At 35.2% G+C, this 22,271-nt stretch overlaps 1 protein-coding gene across 1 annotated transcript in view; it reads right to left on the bottom strand.

Moving 5' to 3' along the window:
- Positions 1-22,271, bottom strand: part of LOC150091323 (proto-oncogene tyrosine-protein kinase ROS-like) — a 712,204-nt gene that overhangs the window by 671,366 nt on the left and 18,567 nt on the right. The window contains exons 3-4 of the mRNA XM_090389969.1: positions 10,411-10,631; positions 7,585-7,669 (exon numbers count right to left, since the gene is read on the bottom strand). Coding sequence (XP_090246095.1) covers positions 7,585-7,669; positions 10,411-10,631 — 306 coding nt within the window. The remainder of the gene's footprint in view (positions 1-7,584; positions 7,670-10,410; positions 10,632-22,271) is intronic.

Raw genomic sequence — 22,271 nt, 5'->3', positions numbered from 1 at the left:
ATATTTTCACCCCATTCCCCGCCTTAGTTCTTTTTAATGCTTCTTCCAACCTAAATTTAACCACCATCTACCAAAAAAATTTATTGCAGATTTATACAAGGTGAGTACCATTTTCTAAGCATTTGCTATTCATTTTTTAGTCAGATTTATCACAGTATTATAAGGTTACTATAATTTCACTATTGTCAAACTTATAAGATATTTTAACATCATAATCAACACCTTATCTGCACCGGGTCAATACCTTTTATATATTTCTAATCTCATCTCTGATGCCCTTAGACATGCCTGATAGGAAAATACAACTCTCCAAAGCGCTTATCAAATATTTCTCCAACAAATTACATATAGCTTTCCTACAAAAATGCTTATATCACAATGTCATCCCCAAATTCGCCCGCATTTTTCCCAAAAATAACTGTAAAAAATACCCACATATCATACACTGCACGTCTATCGTGATCATACGTGAAGAACTTAAGAAAAGATTTAACAAAAAACACCAACTCTTAAACTGTATACACCAATTACGATTCTTTCTCAAAAGAGACATGCCACCGGAAAGCCTGGATTGAATATATTAACCACAACAATATACATATCAACGCCACCATCCAACACATAACACAAAAACAAACCAAAAAATGGAACACATTCACATCCGTTAACCTCTCCTCAAAATCCTTCACCCCTTCCGAACTCTCGGGCCTAGAATTTGGCTTCAATTTTGCCATTAAAGAACAACACTATCCAATAAAAGATTGTATAATCGAACTCCAGTCTAAACTCGATCAACATCCCGATAAGTGGCGACTTATACACCAGTCTAATAGGATAATAAATTCTAACCTCACATCTCTCCCTAACATAAAAAAACAACAACTCTCGGATTTACAAAGACTAAGCAAAATCCCAAATATCATCATCCAAAAAGCTGACAAAGGAGACACAATCGTTATCATGGACAAGAACACCTACACAGAAAAAATGGAGTTAATTTTAGCCGACCAAGATACATATACAAATGACAGCAACCACAACATTACAAAACTTAAAAATACACTTGACACAATTCTCAGAAAACTCAGACAGAACAAAGAAATCAACCTCTTTACATTACAAAAGATAGGTATTCGCAACAACATTCTGCCCCACATGTTCGGAATAACCAAGTTACACAAACCTGGCCACCCACTAAGACCTATCATTTCTTTTAGTAGATCAGCTTTTGCTAATTTATTCACCTTCCTTGTCAAAATTATATCCCCACTCACTTGATTCTCTACATTCAAAATTAATAATACCAATCAAGCATTCCAAAAAATCAGCAACACCACCATATCCGACAAAGATGTATTAGCTTCTTTTGACGTCATATCCTTATACACTAATGTGCATATCCCTTTCACCCTACAAGCATTATGCATGCTTTTAATAGCTGATGACACTTTAACGAAACGTACCTCTCTTTCAGTTGACCACACCCTTGAACTCTTTTACTAGACGCTAGATATTTTAGATTCAACAATAAAATTTATTGACAAACATTTGGTTTACCAATGGGTTTATGCATTTCTGCCCCCCTTTCTGAAATTTATTTCACCACAATTGAAAACCAAATTTTACAATCTTTCCCCTCTGAAATTAAATTATACATCCGCTACGCCAATGATATCCTAATAATAGGCAACAGAACAACCATAGACAATCTTTTTTTAAAATTCAATGCAATACATGACAGGCTAAACCTTACCCTCGAAATCACAATGGACAACCAGATTAATTTTCTTAATCTCACTATTTATACAACAGACACAAATTTAAATACTAAGATTTTCAGAAAAAACACGCACACCGGTAAATATCTACATTTCACTTCACATCATCCCCTTAGTACCAAAAAAGCTGTCCTACACAACCAAATCTACAACGCTATCAAATTCATCTCTTCACAAAACGATCTACACAATGAACTTCAATACCTTACTGATAAATTCATAGCCAGGAGCTACCCCCCTCAACTCATCCAACACACAATATCCACCATTAAAAACAGTATTAATAACCCCACCAGACTCAGTCACAAGACAAATACTTGCATAGTTCTCCCTTACCATAGTGAACTCGCAGCACAATTCAGACGTACATTCAAAGATACCGACATCTCCCTCACCTTCTCCACTTACAATAAACTAGGTTCCCTATTTAATTCTTATAAAGATACACACAAATATCCCATCAATGATCTCAATAACATAAAATGCCAACCAAACTGCAACACCTGTTACATCGGCAGCACTACCACCAAATTTGGTTCCTCCACAACTTCTAATACCCGCGCATACTACCACTTCAACAGTTTCAAGACAAGTCAATTCTGCACTGAGTTAACAACTCATGCTCAAACTAACAACCACACTCCCCTTGCTGACTCTGCCATCACTATTATTAAACTTAGATCGAGCTACAGAATTCTTCAATATGAAGCCCTCACCATCGAATGGTACCGACACCATTCCAATCTCAACGTTATTAACGCTAAATTTCCCTTCAACCTTTCACCGGCTTGGAACCTCTCGCGCTAAAGTTCCCACGTGTCAAAAAGAGCATCATGGGAGTTTAGATAAACTTTTAAATACAATACGTGCTCACTTCTCTTCCATTTGGCAACTGATGACGGTTTACTTACGAAAGTCCCTCGTAACGACTATTGGCACCATCGGTCTTCTCTCTCTTTTTTTTTTTTTTTTTTTTCATTTACGTTTTTTAACCTCTTTATGACAACTAAGGATTGGAGATCTGCATTTCTACTTCCTTGCGCTCATTTTAAAATCTGTTTAAAATATTTAAAATATTTTCACCCCATTCCCCGCCTTAGTTCTTTTTAATGCTTCTTCCAACCTAAATTTAACCACCATCTACCAAAAAAATTTATTGCAGATTTATACAAGGTGAGTACCATTTTCTAAGCATTTGTTATTCGTATTTTAGTCAGATTTATCATGGTATTATAAGGTTACTATAATTTCACTATTGTAACAAAAATTTTAATAGAACAATAGAAATAGTCTTATTTTAAAAACATTTTATTTGAAACTATAAATTATTTTTTTACATTAATTATAAAAAGTCTTAAAATTAAACATAAAATTATTTAATTAATTATAAAAATTTTAAAAGTAAACAATATAAAATATAATTTTTTAAAATATTTGGGTTGTTTGGATGATTTTGTTTTTTGTTGAATTATTTCCTTTTCTAAAATAGTTTCAAAATAATTTAATAATTGTAATGTTTTATTATTATCTAAATCATGAGATAAATTTTTTAGTCCTAAAAGTATCTAAACTTTTTTCGATTGGAATTTTAATTTCTTTAACAACTGATTTGTCGATGTTGAAGAAATTTCTTTAACATCTGATTCATTGATGACAATTTATGTGAAAATATATTAATATTTTAACATAAATTGTCATTGTTATCAATGTTTCTAGAAGAATCCAAGTTCTTCCCATCATTTCACCATCATTTTCACGTGACTGAATCTTCTTCGAATTCCATATCAATGTGTACATTTATCTGCTGTTCAAGTTGAACAATTTGTTTTTGTACTTCTATGAAATCGATTTTAACATCAACCTCCATGTTGGTATCACAGTCAATTCCACATTTATCAAAAGACTTCTATATAGTATTTTCACCAACACTATTCCATGCCAATTTTATATATTCAACTGTCTGCTATTGAAATTTTTAAAATTAATTTTCAACATTTCATGCCATGTCAATATTTGCTACTAATGTAGTTAAAATAGGTTGGCAGTAGAACAATTTGAATGATTCCTTTGTCCAGTGGTTGACAAACACTTCATGTATTAGCAGGAAGAAATAAATTGACATTACTTAATTCATATTTTTGGGATGAAATGGAAATTATCTAATAATAGTAAGAGCTTCCAATTTTTTTTTTTTTTCATTTTTTGTCCAAATTATGAAGTCATTTAGAAAAATAACGCTTGTCATCCATGCTTTTTATTGACATACCAATCAACATTCATGGATGCCATATTCATGTTTTTAAACATCTTTGTCTCAGCATATATTAATTATCAGTAGTTGTTCTTTATGTCACAAAGAATTTACACGCAGTAAAATTGTCACCCTTTGTTTTCCTTTTTTATAACCAAAAGAATCAGAGCCTTTAAACACTAATGATTTACATGGTAAAGTATAAAACAGGCCAGTTTCATCTACATTAAATCTATCTTCGGATTCATATTATTTTGTTAAATATGTCAAATGCAAAATCCTCTGTTCCACATAATTTTCATTCACAGATGCACTTTAACCACAAAGTGTTTTCGAAACTATGTTATTTTTATTATAAAATCTACTAAGCCATCCATTGTTAGCAAAAAATGTGTCTTTTTTATTTAAAGCTTTTGCAAAATTCTAAGCTTTTTCTTGTAGTATTGGACCGCTTCCTGGAATTCCTCTATGAGCATTGTCAAACCAGACGAGTGTTAACTCATTCATTTCCTGATATGATTGATATGTTTCTTGTTGAATACTTTTATTTGCATTCTGAAACCACTTTTCTTTAATATTATTTTTTTTCTTGTAAAATTTGCATTTTATCACAATTATACTTTCTGCCAACTCTTTGCAACACACCCTTTGCTGCATCTTCTGTAACTTTCACTTCCGTTTCTAAATTTAAAATTTTCATTTTGCTTTTTTCTGTCTTCACATCTCTATTTGAAGATGAATAAATCAGAAATAATTGAATTAAATACCTATTTGGTAGCAATATTCATAGTTACTTCAGAAACTCCAGATTCATAGAAATCAGTGAAAAACACTGGCTGCCAAACAACAAGATTAACAAGGTCGCAGTCCGGTAAGACAATTGTCATCTTAGAGAATTACAAATTCCTAGAAATCTATGAAATACACTAACTGCCAAACAACAGGATTAACAGTTGTGGTTAGTCAGAGCGGTCACCTTAGAGAATACAGTTTTAATACACAGGACACAAAATTAAAACCATTCTAAGAAATACTGGTCTTTTGTAAAGGTGGTCTCAATGAGGAGGTGGTCTTATAGAGGTTTCACTGTGTATATTTATATAATTACATTGCAATTACTGGATCTAATGGACTGTAATCCTCCCAATTTAAATTTCAAAACAGCTCCATTATTATTATTATTATTGAAAAAAAAATCAGGCAATGTTCTGAGTGTGTTACCTTTCAGATGCATTGCATTTTTTAATTAATTATCACTTACCACTGAATTTTCATTTTCTGTGATTAACAGAAGTGAAAAATAAATAATTAACTTGTTGCCAGTTAATTAATAATTAAGTGATAATATATAAAAGTAATTGTTTTCACTTCACTGCACATAATTCAACTTTTCATAATGTAATTTACTACTTTCTTTCTGGATTTTAATAAAATTAAAGTATAATATGTATTTCATGCTCTATCATTTAATAAATTAAATACTAAATAAATTAAACAAATAGCAACATATATTGCAAATCACTTTCATAATGTCCTTATGGCTAAGGTAAAGAAAGCCCACACAAGAAGCATGCAAAAGTTCAATGAAATTTACCGGTAAAAGTATTTTGCCATAACGGCATTTGTATTGTTGCTCGCTCGGTAAACAGATGGTGGGTGTTATTGATCTGGAGTAGCAGCTGAATCCCACGGGAGCTTGAAACCCTCCCAAAGTGGAGGGGGATAACCTGACCTTTTTTCTTTAGAATCACTAATTGAATTAACTGAATCACGAACAGAGTCATATTGGAAATTCTGGCGTCATAAAAAAATGTTCGTAACGCGTAGTTTCACCAGTAAACTTTTTAGAAATTTGCCATGCTTCTCGTGTGGGCTTCCTTTACTTTTGCCTTTTTTTTTCTTAATAAACAATTTATCCATTAGTCCAACAGTGATTCTAAAGAAAAAAGAGGTCAGGTTATTCCCTCCACTTCGGGAGGGTTTCAATCTCCCATGGGATTCAATTTCTATTCCTGACCAATAACACCCACTGTATGTTTACTGAGCGAGCAACAATACAAATGCCATTATGGCAAAGTACTTTTACCGGTAAATTTATCGAACTTTTGCATGCTTCTCGTGTGGGCTTTCTTTACCTCCACCATACTTATTTCTTCCTGGATTTTAATAACAATTAAAATATAACACATATTTCACATTTTTTCTGTGATTAACATAATAAGCAAATATTTATTAATTTGTGATTATTATATTTACTAAACTGATAACAGTTTAGTAAATATAATAATCACAAATTAATACCATAATATAACAATACTGCTTTACTAAAGCTATTATTGTTCTTATTATCTCATATAGTGTCAGAACAAATAATAAAATTATGAAGTGCACCCTTTTAAAGTATTTCTTGCCTTCTTTTCCCAAACATGATGAATATCCCCTTGTATAAGGAGGTGATTATACCTTGTATAAGGCAATAGTCAGGCCACACCTTGAGTACTGCATACAGATCTGGAAGCCTCATTTTACGAAAGATCTAGAGTTGCTAGAACGAGTACAAAGAAGGGCAACAAGAATGGTGAGGAGAACAAAGGGGTGCTCTTATGAAGAAAAGTTTTAAGTTCTGCAAATTTCAGCATCTGGAGACTAGGCACCTGTGAGGTGATCTGATTCAGGTGTATAGGGTCTTGAATGGATTCAGCAGGCTCAATGCTAATGGACTTCTTCCTCTTGCTCAGATTACGAACCTGAGGAGCACAGATTCAAATTGAGGAAAGCCGATTGTCAAATAGATGTGCAGAAATTTGTCTTTGGCCAGTAGGTAGTTGATTGCTGGTACAAATTTCTGTCTGCCGTGGAAATTGATAGCTTAAGTAAATTCAAAGAAGAAGTGGACAAACTTTTTTGGAGTGAATAGATGGCTTTCTTTTTTTTTTTTTTTTTTTTTTTTTTTGCTTTCTTGCATCATATGCCTCATGCCTCTACTAATGCTAATGATGTACAGTGTACACCAAAATGGATGATGGCATAACAGCAGCCAAAAATATATGGAATACTTCACATTCACTATTTGATACCTATTACAAGGTCATAATTAAAGAAAAAGTGGTCTTAATAGATCAGTGGAAAAATAAGTAATAATGATATGAATGCAGTGAAGAGACCTGTGATCCCCCTCTCTCCCCCCACTAAAATGTTTCTAAATTTATAATGTATTTATTGCCTTTTTATTTTTTACTGTTTTGTTATTTTTTTTAAAAATGCTTATAAGAAACACCAGATGATAAAAACAAAATATGCAGTGCGCATTTGTATCTACACCTTAATGTTATATCTTGAACCTTTAATAACAATGATGTATTGTGAGAAGTTGATTTATCCTGCATTCTCTTAGCACAATAAATTCATTTTAAAAATTATTAATCTGGTTTAATTAGTGTCTCCTTATTTCTTGTTGATTCATTAGGAAACAACCAGGTATCATCTTTTACCTAATATATTAGATAATATTTATTATTAAGGAAATAGCATATTTGAATTTTATTAAAATCTTACCTCCATAAGGTAGCGTTGATATAATTATACTTTCATCTGAAAGTAATGGACTATAATAGGGCAAAAGAATCCAAGCTATCCTGAACTACATCAAGAAAATATTAAATATTAATGAAATCACTTAAATGTCCCACCAAAATTTAAGTTTTGGATACTAATGCTATTTTAATAGTTTATATCTTAAAATTGATGTCTCCGAAAATTTACTCTTAATTTTGTAACAAATAATTTCCTGAATTATTATGGAAAGTAGGACAATAAACAAATGACATCTGTAAAAGAGTAACTGTGATTTATTTAAAAGATGAGATACAGATATGGCAGCCTGTTCAAGACTTGCATCTCTCATCAAACAATCAATGCAGATGATCTCCAGCAATAATTTCCTGACAAAACAGTAAAAATGAAGTTGTTTGCCTTTTTTTAATTTCCTACACTGCATGGTGGCTGATATCAAGGAACTTCACTATTTTGTCAGGGAAGTATTCATTCCTTGCAACCTATGGCCTGTACTCATATTAGTACGAGTATTGGGCATAAGATACAAGGAAGCTAGGTTTTTGCTGTATCAACCAAAACATAAATATAAAAATAAATAAAATTAAAAATCTTTATCTATACAACTGTATCCCTTTTATCATATTCTTCCCACTGCCATAAGTTTTTCTTCAAATTTCACCAGATTCTCAACCAAACCAATGAGGAAGTCAGTTTCCCACCCCAATAGTTTAATTTATGCTCATTGGTTTTTGTATTAGTAATGGCAAATGATTCAAGGAAGCAAACTTATACAACATAAGCCAAAAAATAATGCTATCCACATCATCTGACTGACCCCTCTAATAATTTGTAAAGTTCCTCCTTAAATTTGTTCAAACTACTCACTTCCACAGTACCAGATGGAAGTTTGTTCCAATAATCGATTAACCACTGGCTGAAAGCAAATTTTCACACATCTATCCTACAACCATTCTTCCTCAATTTAAATTTATGACCCCTCATGTGTGTTATGTGAGCAACAAGAAGGATACCATCAGTATTGAGCTTACTCATTCCATTCAAAGCCTTAAACACCTCAATCAGATCAACCAGCAAGTGCCTAGTCTCTAGATTCTACAGCTTTCAAAACTGAAACCTTTCCGGGTAAGAGCACCCTTCTGTTCTCTTCACTAATCTTGTTGCTCTTCTCTGTGCCTGCTCCAGCAGATCCACATCCTTCTGCAAATGATGCTTCCAGATCTACTCAAGATGTGGCCTGGCCATTGCCTTATACAGCAGAAAAATCACCTCCTTATCCCTGCTGGCAAAATTCCCATATATCATGGACAAAACCACCAGCTGTCCTAGCAGCCCATCTGTGCTAATCAGAGAACTTCATGTCTGAATGCACAATTACCCCACATCCTTTTCATTCTCCACTATCCTCGGTGTGGAACCACACAGTTGGCACACTGATCTGGGATTACTACTTCCCACACGGCGTATCTTGCATTTGTCAATATTAAACTTCAATTGCCACTGCTCAGCTCATCTACCTAATTTGTCTACATCTTGTTGCAGTACCATACCGTGATTACTGTGATTAACCAACTTTCATATCATCTTCAAATTTAGACATTAAGCCTGATATGCCTTCATCAATATCATTAATAAATATGGAAAATATCAATGGGCCCAGCACTCGGTCCTGGGAGGGCTCCACTAATAACATTAGTTCAAAAAGTGTGCAACAGTATCAAAAGCTTTTGAAATCTAAGTATATATATATATATATATAATGTAAAAATTACTGGAACTGGATAATAAAGGATCTGGATGTCCTTTTACATCCAGTTCCTTTATTACTGTGTCATAGTATCCAATCAGATTGGTCAGACAAGATCACCCCAAATCAATGCTGTGACTGCAGTATTAATTACTGCGTTCCTGTCTGGATGATCCTGCCATACTTCTTTAACCAGTCACTCCATTATTTTCCCTTGAAAAGAAGTCAAACTAACAGTTCTGTAATTATTCAATTATTGCAATTAAAGATTCTATTCTATATTCATGTCACCCTTTGACTCCCTTTGAACTGGGGATACATTTGCAAATTTCTAGTCCACAGGGACCTCCAAGGATACTCTCATAATCATGGCTAAAGGTTTGCTTACTTCTTTTGCTGCCTCTCTTAATTTTAATTGTAGATTCCATCTACTCCAGGTGCTTTTTTACTTTTAATTCCATATTCACCCATCTTGTCATCCTTTTCATGCTAAATTTTCTTAATGGTATATATGTGTTCCCGGCTTCTGTGATTATTACTTTAAAGGTATTCCATAATTCTAATGTATTTACCTTCCCTCTGTAATCTGCCCAGTTGATAGATGCATCACATTCCCATTTCCTGAAATTAATACCTATATGTTTGCTTTTAACATCTTTATTGGTCTTCCAACTAACAACTGCATGATCACTTCCTGCTAATGGTTCTTGCACTGTGGGCCCATTGATGTCTTCTGATTCATGAGTAATGATTAAGTCCAGAATTTTCTTATCCCTAATATTTTCTATTATATGCTAATACAAATAAAACCATCTAGTTTATTGAAAAATTTTGTTCACTCTCAAGAGTTTCCTTCCCATTTACTTCAATCATCTAATGTAATTTGCTCCAAAATAGGCAGATTTAATTTAACATAACAATATTTGTATAAATTTTAGTATAATTCAACATTTTTATAAATTTTAGTATAATTCAACATTTGTACAAATTTTATTATAACTCAATATTTGAACAAATTTTAGTATCAATTTTAGTACAAATGTAAATCATTTCAAGCTTACCTTGTATTTTGTATAAGGATGAAGCCCTACCACTTGGAGTTGGTTTTTCTGTAGAGGATATTCAGCATTATAATATTCCCAGGCACTAGGTGGAAAATCATACCTCCACTGAACTAAGTAAGAAATATTATGATATGGTGCTTTTGACCACTGGATGGTAACAGAAATATTTGTTCTTGAATCTGCTACCAAATATGGAGGGCCAGGTGTCCCAAGTATATCTAATTAGTAAAACATTAAGGCTTTTGTTATAGGGAGATAATCATCTGATGATATTTGCAAAAATTTATATATTTTATTATCAAAGAAAATAAAATATTGATTTTAGGAGAGACAGAAAATGAGGATTTTCAAAGATGATATTCCTTCCAAATAACTTCTCGGTTTATACAGAGTATTTCAAAAGTATGTGCAAAAAAGCCCTGGGATATATTCTGGATTCTAAAATAATAAAAAGAGTCATGTAAGCATGTGTTCAATTCTGAAGGTTTCAAAGCTGTTGGAATTTAAAAAAAATAGCTATGGAGCTGTGAATGATAAAAAAAATAATAAAAACTAAAGAATAAGCAGACACACAGTGTGGGAGAAAAAAGTAATGAGAATGAATTCAAATAAAGCTTTATGCCATGCTTTACGCAAAAACTGATGTTGCTGCATGTCCGTACAAAAACGCAACTCAAGGTCTAGGTAAGTAGAACTCCAAGGTCCAAATTCTATGCTTTCTCTAGTGCTCTCTTGCAGAACGATACTCATATAAGGAAAATATTTTCATATTTTCCTTATTGTCTCCAAGGAATCAAATATGCTTATTACAGCATATTTGATTCCAGTGTATTTAGTTCTGCTATCACATTCTTCTGAATGTCACAAACAATATCAAATCAGAATCCTTTCAATCTCAATTTCAAAAGAAACTCTTGTCCCCAAGTAATAATATTGTTTAGGAATCCAAGTTTACTATTGGCTGTTTGGAACAAAACGTTTGCAAGCATCCAATTGTCAGAGTTTTTCCTCATCATGCAAAGTGTGGGGCAAACTTTGTGCAAATTTTTCTTTTTCTCAAGTCTGTGGTAATTATGGACCTTATCGATTCCCTATTCACATTTAACTCACTTGCTAGCATTCTCAGTGTATCAGTGGTCACTTGCTAATAAACTGATACACTGATAATGCTAACAAGTGAGTTAAATGGGACTTTTCCCCAGCTTTATGCAAAAATTGGTGTTGCTCCATGTCCATACAAAAAAGCAACTCAAGGTCAACTGGTCTAGGCAAGTAGCACTCCAAGGTCAAAATTCTATGCTTTCTCTAGTGCTCTCTCACAGAACAATACTGGTATTAAACATATATTTTTAAATTCAATCTTATTACTTTTTTGCCACTCTGTGTATGCACCTAGTAAAATTTTTATTCATACTAGGTTCATGTTGGCTTATTCTTATTTATATATTTTTTACTATTTTATAATTTTTTGCTATTTGTAACTGCATAGCCATTTTTTAAAATTAACTCCAAAACCAACCATAACTCCAAAACCATTTAAAATTGGACACATCTTAAATTCTGTACAGTTTTTAAATTCTGTACAGTGGGATCAACTGACGATGTTATCAACAGTAAATTCTAAGTGGGAAGCATTCAAGGAATTAATCATGGATGCTACTAGAAGTTTCATACCTATTAAGAAATATTGTTCAGGGTTTAGGCCTAAATGGTTATCAAATGAACTAATGAGACTCGTAACAGAGAAGAACAATGCATGGGATGCATATAAATTATCAAGTGACTCAGAAGCCTATGGCAGGTATCAGCTAGTCTGTAATCAGGTCACAAAGGAGGTTAGGCAGGCGAAGGCAGATTATGAGAAATCCTTCTAAGATTCTAAGAAAAACAGCAAGGATTTCTTTACTTATATAAACTCTAAAAGGAAGGGGATGAATCTGATCGGTCCACTTGACATCAATGGTTCAACCGTTGATGATCCTGCTCAGATAGCAAACAAACTGAATGAGTATTTTGCATCTACATTCACACACATGAGGAATTATTAAGGTTTGAAAATGGCAGAAGGTTATCAAATTGTAGCGGGATACTTAATGATTTTGTAATAACCAACAGCAAAGTGGAGGAGAAATTGTTGAAGTTAAACATAAGAAAAGCACCTGGGGTGGATGGGATCTATCCAGTATATTAAAGGAGGCGGCAAAGCAACTAAGCCAACCCTTAGCCATAATTATGAGAGCATCCTTGGACTCAGGGGAGGTTCCCACGGACTGGAGATGTGCAAATGTATCCCCAATTCACAAAGGGGATCGAAGGATGACACGAGTAATAAGAGACCAGTTAGTTTAACTTCTGTTCCGGGTAAAATAATGGAGTCACTGGTTAAAGATGCATTTCAGGATCATCTAGACAAGACTGCAGCAATAATTCAGACACAGTATGGGTTTGTTAAGGGAAAGTCTTGTCTGACAAATTTGATAGGCTATTATGATGTGGTTACAAAGGAACTGGATGCAAAAAATAATTTTGATATCATATATTTGGATTTCAGGAAAGCTTTTGACACTGTTGCACATGGAAGATTATTGTACAAATTGGAGCAGAACGGTATTAAGGGTAAGTTGCTACAATGGATAAAAGGATGGTTAAGTGGGAGAATACAGAGGGTGGTAATCAATGGGTTATTGTTTGTTTGTTATTTGGTTTTTAGGAGCATTAGCAACTAAAGCCATATTGCTCCGGGATATGCGGTGGTCATTCCTTGACCTTTCCGCATCCTCCGTATTTGGTGGTGATGGGCTCGAACCCCGGTCTAATCAAGAAGCGTATGCTACGCACTGCTGCTCCTTCCCACCTGGCTACAGAGGCGCCCTGTAATCAATGGGTGCTGCTCTTCGTGGACTAATGTTATTAGTGTGGTCCCACAGGGTTCGGTGTTAGGTCCACTGTTGTTTTGTATATTTATAAATGATATTGATGAAGGTATATCAGGCTTAATGTCGAAGTTTACAGATGATACAAAGGTTGGCAGGGTTGTTAATGACAGCAATGGCAGTGTGCTACTGCAACAGGATATAGATAATTTGGGCAGATGGTCTAAGAAGTGGCAACTGAAGTTTAACCTTGAGAAATGCAAAGTACTGCATATGGGTAGAAGTAACCCCGGAGAAACTTACCAAATGTGTGGTACTACACTTAAGGTGGTAAAAAATGAAAAAGACTTGGGAGTAATTGTGCAGTCAGATATGAAGTTTTCTGAGAAATGCAGACAGGCTGCCAGGGCAGGTCATGGGGTTTTGTCAATGATATATAGGAATTTTGCTAGAAGGGAAAAGGAGTTATTGTCCCTCTGTATAAGGCAATGGTCAGGCCACGCCTTGAGTACTGCATACAGGTCTGGAGGCCTCATTTTAGGAAGGATGTAGATTTGTTTGAGCGTGTACAAAGAAGGGCAACAAGATTGGTGAGGGGAATGAAGGGATTCTCTTACCAAGAGAGGCTTAAATTCTGCAAATCGCAGTGGTTGGAGACTAGGTACCTGCGCGGTGATCTGATTGAGGTGTATAAGGCCTTGAATGGGTTGAGCACGCTGAAATCTGATGGGATCCTTCCACTTTTTCAGATTACGAACCTAAGGGGGCATAAATTCAAATTAAGAAAGGACAGAGGTAGAATAGATGTGCGGAAATTTGCCTTTAGCCAGCGGGTGGTTAATTGCTGGAACAAACTTCCATCTGTCGTTGTGGAAGTTGATAGGTTGAATAAATTTAAGGAGGAACTGAACAGGCAATTTGGAGGGAATGGTGTGATTTTTTTTTTTTTTTTTTGGCTGATGCTGCATAAGCTTATACACTTGCTTTCTTGCATCACATGCCACTACTACTACTACATATTTATGTCACTTTTATTTCTTAGTTTGGACCATACAATACAACATTGAAGATTTTTTGCATATACTTTGAATACAAATTTGAATAGTAATGAGGAACTACCAAACAGTTGTACAGAGAGTTAGAACTAATATAACATACAAAACTGAATATCCTAAATGGAAAGCACTGTCATATGCAACCATATGGGATGTGTCTGAGTTACAAAAGAAGGTAAAAGGCATGAAAAGGCTAATGTTAGGAGTAGTTAATAAATTTGATAGATTTGAAATACATATAGCCACTCCCCGACTCTACATAAGTCGGAATTTTATGCGTCAGAATTTCCCTAAATGCTTATGTAGCACTTGCGAATTTGATTGAAGCAAAAAAGAAATGTTCGACGAACGTGTAAATAGTATTATTTATTGAATTTTTTTGTCTCGTGCAGAAAAAATTACAAAAGTGTACAAAATTACTAAAATTTCAAAATTATAAAATTACAAAAAGAGAGAGGAGACAGGCATAATGTCAGCAAGTTTTACCTTTCGAGCATTGTTGCCAGAATTAACTCTCCTGCCGAAAGTATGCCGCTGCGGAAGTTGAGAGTTGTGGAGATTTTGAAGGGATTTTTTCCAACACATCACAAAATTTCTCTGAAACTGCAGAATCGGCACTGGCAACTTCACAGCATACTTTAATGTTTTGGAAACCAGCGCGATGCTTGAACCCATTAAACCACCTGTTGCTTGCCACGAACTTGGCTTGGGGTTCGCCATACTTATCCTTAATATTTCCATAAATACTTCTTGCTTTTGCTTGAATAGTCATTGGACTCAGGGGCACTTGCTTCTGAATCTGATTTTCCATCCATGTTATTAATAGCTTTTCCATCTTCGATATAGCACCTGAAAGCTGTTTTGTGATCACTGTTGATCTTAAATGCATTGATCCTTTAACATGTTCTTTTACACACGCACTCTCCTTTGAAATAGCATTCACTGTTGAAGCAGCGAGACTTAATTCCCATGCAATAGATGACAAACTTTGCCCTGCTTCTTACTTCTTAATCATTTTCATCTTCATTTCTAATCAATTTTGTTTGGTTTCCTAGCACTGCCACCTCTTGCACTTTCCATTAGTCCCTTTCCCTTCACCTAATGGTGAAGGGAAAGGGACTAATAAATAGGAATGAAGAGAAGATTCCGAAAATTTATTTATGTTTTTTATATGATTGAAGATTTCAGTGAAGGGAAACTCATTTCGACATAATACTGTAACGTAGAAACCTACAGAATTCCAGTTATCGGTATTAGCGCAAAGGCAATAAGATCGAGTTTACTCCCGTTTATAATAGATTGCACTAACAGAAAAGGCCAATAAACTGGAAAGTGGAAATTGTTTTTGTTGTTTTATGGTAGTGACTTCCAGATGTGTTTTAGAAAAATATCACAAAGGCATTCAAAATTGATTCTTATAACAGAACATATGATAACGAAGAAAGTGTAGTACAATTTCCATTATAAAAATAACCTTTTAGAGAGATAAATAACTTAGTATAGCAAAAAAATTAACTTCCAAGATCTTGGAACGAATTACCAAAAAAAAACAAAACAAATGCGTTATTGGGATTTCTCTATTTATTCCTAAGGGATGCAAAATATGTTTCCATGATTTTTTTAAGTTTGCACCAGCTGGCAAAAACTTACGTAAAGTCATATTTCCGTTAAGTAGAGTATTACGTAAGATGAGGAGTGGCTGTATTAAATTAAGTAATGTAATGCCCACATAATAGGAATAGCAGAAAAAAGTGTCATCAGAATGACCCTCCAAGAATTTGTCTACTTCTTCCCTTAATTTATTCAACCCATCCACTTCCATAACAACAGATGGAAACCTGTTCCAATAAATAACAACTCACTGGCTGAAGGGAAACTTTTACACACCTATCCTGCAGCCATACTACCTCAACTTGAATTTATTCTTCCACTTACTTGAACAGTAAGTGGAAGAATGCCATTAACATTCAGCTTGCTCAATCCATTCAAGGCTTTAAACACCTCAATCAGATCTCCACGCAGGTGCCTAGTCTGGAAATGGTGCAATTCGTAGGACTAAAGCCTTTCTTGGTAAGAGCAACCCTTTGTTCCTCTCATCAATCTCGTTGCCATTCTCTGTACTCATTCCAAAAGCTCTAAATCCTTTCTAAAATGCAGCCTCCATACCTGTATGCAGTACTCAAGGTGTGGCCTTGAGCACTGCATAATCACCTCCTCATCCCTGCTAAAAAAATTCCTGTATATCATTGACAAAACACCATGGGCTGTTCTGCCAGCCTGCCTGCACTGCTCAGAAAACTTCATATCTGACTGCACAATAACCTCCTATGTCTTTTTCATTCTCCATTACCGTGAGTGTAGTAACACACAGTTGGTATGTTACTCTGGAGTTACTGCTGCCCATATGCAGTACTTTGCATTTGTCAATGTTAAACTTCAGTTGCCACCTCTCAGCCCATCTACCCAACTTGTCATCCTGGTGCAGTAGAGTACCGTCATTAACAACCCTACTAACTTTTCTATGATCTGCAAACTTGGACATTAAGCCTGATATACCTTCATCAATAACATTGATAAAATCAGAAAACAACAATGGGCCCAACTCAGAACTCTGGGACCTTCACTAATAACATTAGTCCACAAAGAGAAGTGTTCATTGATTACTACACTATGTTGTCTCCCACTCAATCATCCCTTTATCCATAGCAGCAGCTTGCCCTTAATGCGATGCTGTTTCAATTTGTACAGCAGTCTTTTATGTGCAACGGTATCAAAAGCTTTCCTGAAATCCAAGTATAAGATATAAAAATTATTTTTTGTATCCATCCAGTTCCTTTGTAACTACATCATAGTATCCAATCAAATTGGTCAGACAAGACTTCCCCCTTAACAAACCCATGCTGTGTTTAAACTATAACTCCAGTCTTGCCTAGATGATCCTGCAATGCTTCTTTAAACAGTGACTTCATTACTTTCCCTGGAACGGAAAAAACAGGTCTGTAATTACTTGTGTCACATTTTGATCCCGCTTTCTAAATTAAGGATGCATATCTCCAGCCCATGGGGACCTCCTCTAAATCCAGAGATGGTCTTATAATAATGGCTAAAGGTTTGCTTACTTCCTTTGCTGCCTCCTTTAATATAACTGGTTTTTTGATCCCATCCACCCAAGGTGCTTTTCATATGTTTAATTTCAACAATTTCTATTCCACTTTGCTCTCAGTTATTACAAAATCCTGTGGCTCCCTATTAGAGTTTGATAAAAAAATTTCTGGCATTCCCCTCCCCAGGCCTGATGATGCCAAGTGGTCAGAACTGAGAGTGCAGTAGCACGTGCTCTTTGCTGACTGGGCTAGCCGGGTGGGTAAAGTACCTGCCTGGCAACCCAAAGGTCACGGGGTTCGAATCCCACCTAGGGCTTGGATCAGAGTACTGCAAAAACCTATGGAGGTGCATTATGGCCACAGAAACCGATTCTCTACCACTGTCAGTGTAGTACCACAGAGTTGATACGTTGCTCTGGGGTTGCTGTTTCCCATATGTAGTACTTTACATTTGTCAATATTAAACTTCATTTGATACCTCTCAGCCCATCTGTTCAACCTTTCCAGATCCTGTTGCAGCAGCATAGTGTCAGTAGTGTCCTTGACAACCCTGCCAACCTTTGTATCGTCAGTAGTGATTCTTCATGCATTAAGAATCTGCAGATAAAGGAACCACTAGGTGGCAGTGATCACAGTGTGCTGAAGTGGGATTTACACAAAGAGGTAACTACCATCAAGGGTAAAGGGAAGGGTTTTTGCTTTCATAAAGGCGACTACGATGGTCTGAGACAGTATTTAAATTTTATACAGTGGGACCAACTGATGATGTTACCAACAGAAAATTCAAAATGGGAAGCATTCAAAGAACTTATCTTGGAAGCTACTAGGCTTTACATACCAACTAAGAAACATTGTTCAAGGTTTAGGCCTAAATGGATGTCAGATGAACTAATGAGACATATGGCAGAGAAGAAAAATGCATGGGATACATATAAATTAACATGTGACACAGAAGCCTATGATAGATATAAGTTGATCTGTAACCAAGGTACAAAGGAGGTTAGGCAGGCGAAGGCAGATTACAAGAAATCTTTGGCAAAGGATGCAAAGAAAAACAGCAAAGAGTTCTTTACTTATGAACTCTAGAAGGAAGGGGATGAATCAGATTGGTCCACTTGATATCGATGGTTCAACTGTTGATGATCCTGCTCAGGTAGCTAACAAACTAAATGAATATTTTGCATTGACATTCACACATGAGGAGTTATTCAGCAAGGGGAATGCCAGAGGTGTATTCAACTCCGGCAGTAAGCTAGATAATCTTGTAATAACTGAGAATAAAGTGGAGGAGAAATTGTTGAAGATAAACTCAAGAAAGGCATCTGGGGTGAATGGGATCTATCCAGTTATATTAAAGGAGGCAGCAAAGGAAGTAAGCAAACCCTTTGCCAGAATTATGAGAGCTTCCTTGGACTCAGGGGAGGTACACATAGACTGGAGATGTACAAATGTGACCCCAATTCACAAAGGAGGATCGACGGCTGACACAAGTAATTATAGACCTGTGAGTTTAACTTCTATTCCAGGAAAATTAATGGAGGCACTGGTTAAAGAAGCGCTGCAGGATCATCTAGACAAGACTTCAGTTATAGCTCGGACACAGCATGGTTTTGTTAAGTGAAAGTCTTGACTGACCAATTTGATTGGATACTATGATGCAGTCACAAAAGAACTGGATGCAGGGAATAACTTTGATATTATATACTTGGATCTTTGAAAGGCTTTTGATACTGTTGCACATGGAAGACTGCTGCACAAATTGGAGCAGTGTGGCATTGGAGGCAAATTGCGGCTATGGATAAAGGGGTGGTTGAGGGGGAGAAGACAGAGAGTGTTAATCAATGGACACTGCTCATCGTGGACTAATGTTATTAGTGGAGTCCCTCAGGGTTCAGTGTTGGGTCCATTATTGTTTTCTGTATTTATAAATAATATTGATGATGGTATATTAGGCTTAATGCCCAAGTTTGCAGACGATACAAAGGTTGGCAGGGTTGTTAAGGACACTACTGATGCTATGCTGCTGCAACAGGATCTGGAAAGGTTGAGCAGATAGGCTGAGAGGTGGCAAAGGAAGTTTAACATTGACAAATGTGAAGTACTACATATGGGAAACAGCAACCCCAGAGCAACGTATCAACTCTGTGGTACTACACTGACAGTGGTAGAGAATGAAAAGGACCTGGGGGTAATTGTGCAGGCAGATATGAAGTTCTCTGAGCAGTGCAGGCGGGCTGCAAGAGTAGCTCATGGTGTCTTGTCAATGATATACAGGAATTTTTCTAGCAGGGATAAGGAGGTGATTATTCCCTTGTATAAGGCAATGGTCAATCCACACCTTGAGTACTTTATACAGGTCTGGAGGCCTCATTTCAAGAAGGATGTACTGCTGGAACAAGTACAGAGAAGGGCAACAAGATTAGTGAATGGAACAAAGGGTTGCTCTTATGAAGAAAGGCTTAGGTTTTGCAAATTACAGTGTCTGGAGACTAGGCACCGGCGAGGTGATCTGATAGAGGTGTATAAAGCCTTGAATGGTTTGAGCATGCGCAATGCTGATGGGATTCTTCCTCTTGCTCAGAATAATCACCTGAGAGGACATAAATTCAAACTGAGGAAAGACAGATGTAGAATAGATGTGCGGAAATTTGCCTTTAGCCAGCGGGTAGTTGGTTGTTGGAATAGACTTCCATCCCTTGTGGAAGTTGATAGCCTAAATAAATTTAAGACTCAGCTGGACAGGTATTTCGAATGAACAAAGGGGTGAAGTGGAAGTGGTTTTTTTTTTTTTTTTTTTGACTAATGCTGCATAAGCTTGCTTTCTTGCATCAAATGCCTCTACTAATTCTAATGCTAATACTTATATAACACGATTTGAGAATTGCGGGAAATCTCGTAAGACAGTATTTTTGAGCTTTTGTGCTGGGAAAACCCTGCTATTATATTAGATGTAATTTCCAACGTTTCCATTCCTTTTTGTGAATCCTTGATGTTGACTCGCTAGTTGTTATCGTCTTCGTGATATGTTTCTAAAACACATTTCTGGAGGTCACTACCATAAAACAATGTGCAGTTTCCGGTTTATTGGTCTTTTCTGTTAATGTAATAAATGGGTAGTAAGCTCGACCTTCTTGCATTTGCTATAGTACAGATAGCTGGAATTCTGTAGGTTTTCACATTATTATAGTGAAATGTGTTTCCCCTTCCATGAAATATTCAATCATATAAAAAACGTAAATAAATTTTCAGAAACTCCTTACTCCATATCTCACTTGTGCATGCTGTGTTCTTTGTTATTAATTGCTTATCATTTTTACTGTTTTAAATTTTCAACCAAAAAAAAAAAAATCAGTGAACAGAAATATCAATTAGTTTGTATGTACATATTACAGTATGTATTAATTAAGCTATGTACTTAAGAGCAAATTTATTTTAATTTTCTATCTGGAAAATATTTTTCCGATTTTCATGTATCATTTAACTTTGTTAATTGGTAAGGTAATAAAGTTAAATTTGTGCTTTATATCTTTAAAGCGCGGGTCCACTGTATTTTGTTGAGAGATTCCTGGGTTAGGTTCTGTGGTACTGAACTTGTGCTTGTTTGAGACAATAAAAAATTGTGACTTCAAAGCGTGCAATTTGTGACTTATAAAGAGAGCACAAGCAGTGCCGGATCAACAAATTTTTGCATACTGGGCAGAAAGATTTCCCCCCCCCCCTTTACTAAGGATATATATATATATATATATATATATTTTTTTTTTTTTTTTTTCATGATTTGTAAAAATTTGGCATCCCTTAAAGAATGGCACCACGGGCAAGGGACCTGCTAGCCCGTGCCTTAATCCAGCACTGAGCAGAAGATACACGAAATCTAGATGCTGCAGAAGAGAATGTGCCTAGCAGTGATGAAGAGGAAGAAAATTAAATGAGCACACATTATCTCACATATAAGTATCACAGTTTGTAAAATAAGATGTTTGTTCAGTTATTACTATTTAAGTTACTACTATTATAAAAATAAAGTTAAAATATTAAGTTATTACTACTATAAAAATTAAAGTTTCTGATAGTTATAAAAAAATGGTGTATTTTTGTTAGCTTTTGGAATGTAACTCCCCCCCCCCCCCTTTTTGGTACTGGTTCTTAGTCCCATATAACATGGTTTTGCATTACATAAGATTTTGTAGGAACCAAACTACCATGTTATACAAGCTTTACCTGTATAATGTATGTATATTTTAGCACTTTTATTTAGTTGTTTCATCTTATATTTTAATTATATATAATCACATTTTATTTTATCATACATAACGAATGTGATTTTAAATTCTTGTACATACTTTAATTTTATTTATTTTTAATTACTAATTCTGTATCATTGCTTATTTTAATAAACTATTTGAAGTCAGTAGAAGCAATATTTTGTTATTATGTTTAATCCTGATGCCCAAGGACTCTCTTCTAAGAAGATGCTTACTAACACTGGACTTGAAGCTGTAATTTTCAGGAGAAAATTGTTTTGGAGTTATCCAAATATGGTTATCCCCCCTCATGTTCCGGATTAGTTCCAATTATTGGTTAACAGTCCACATAGGGATCACGTTGATTTGATGATTGTTACCGCATACATTCCCATTATCTGGGCTTTTCTGCACATCCTGCCAGGGTATTGCAATGTTACTGTATTGGTTGCATGGTTTCACTGATTCATACTAATTCAGTTCGTATGTATTAAAACATTTCTGCTTACTCTCAAAAGTTTGCTATAGATATGAGATTACTCTGAAGCAAAAATGCGATGTCTTTCATGTGCAAACTGAGAA

Source organism: Mastigoproctus giganteus, chromosome 1 (assembly GCF_048544385.1).
Source record: "Mastigoproctus giganteus isolate SK-2022 chromosome 1, ASM4854438v1, whole genome shotgun sequence".
In the NCBI taxonomy this organism is placed as follows: Eukaryota; Metazoa; Arthropoda; class Arachnida; order Uropygi; family Thelyphonidae; genus Mastigoproctus; species Mastigoproctus giganteus.
The sequence above is the reverse complement of the archived record's forward strand: the minus strand, read 5'-3'. Positions and strand labels throughout refer to the sequence as shown.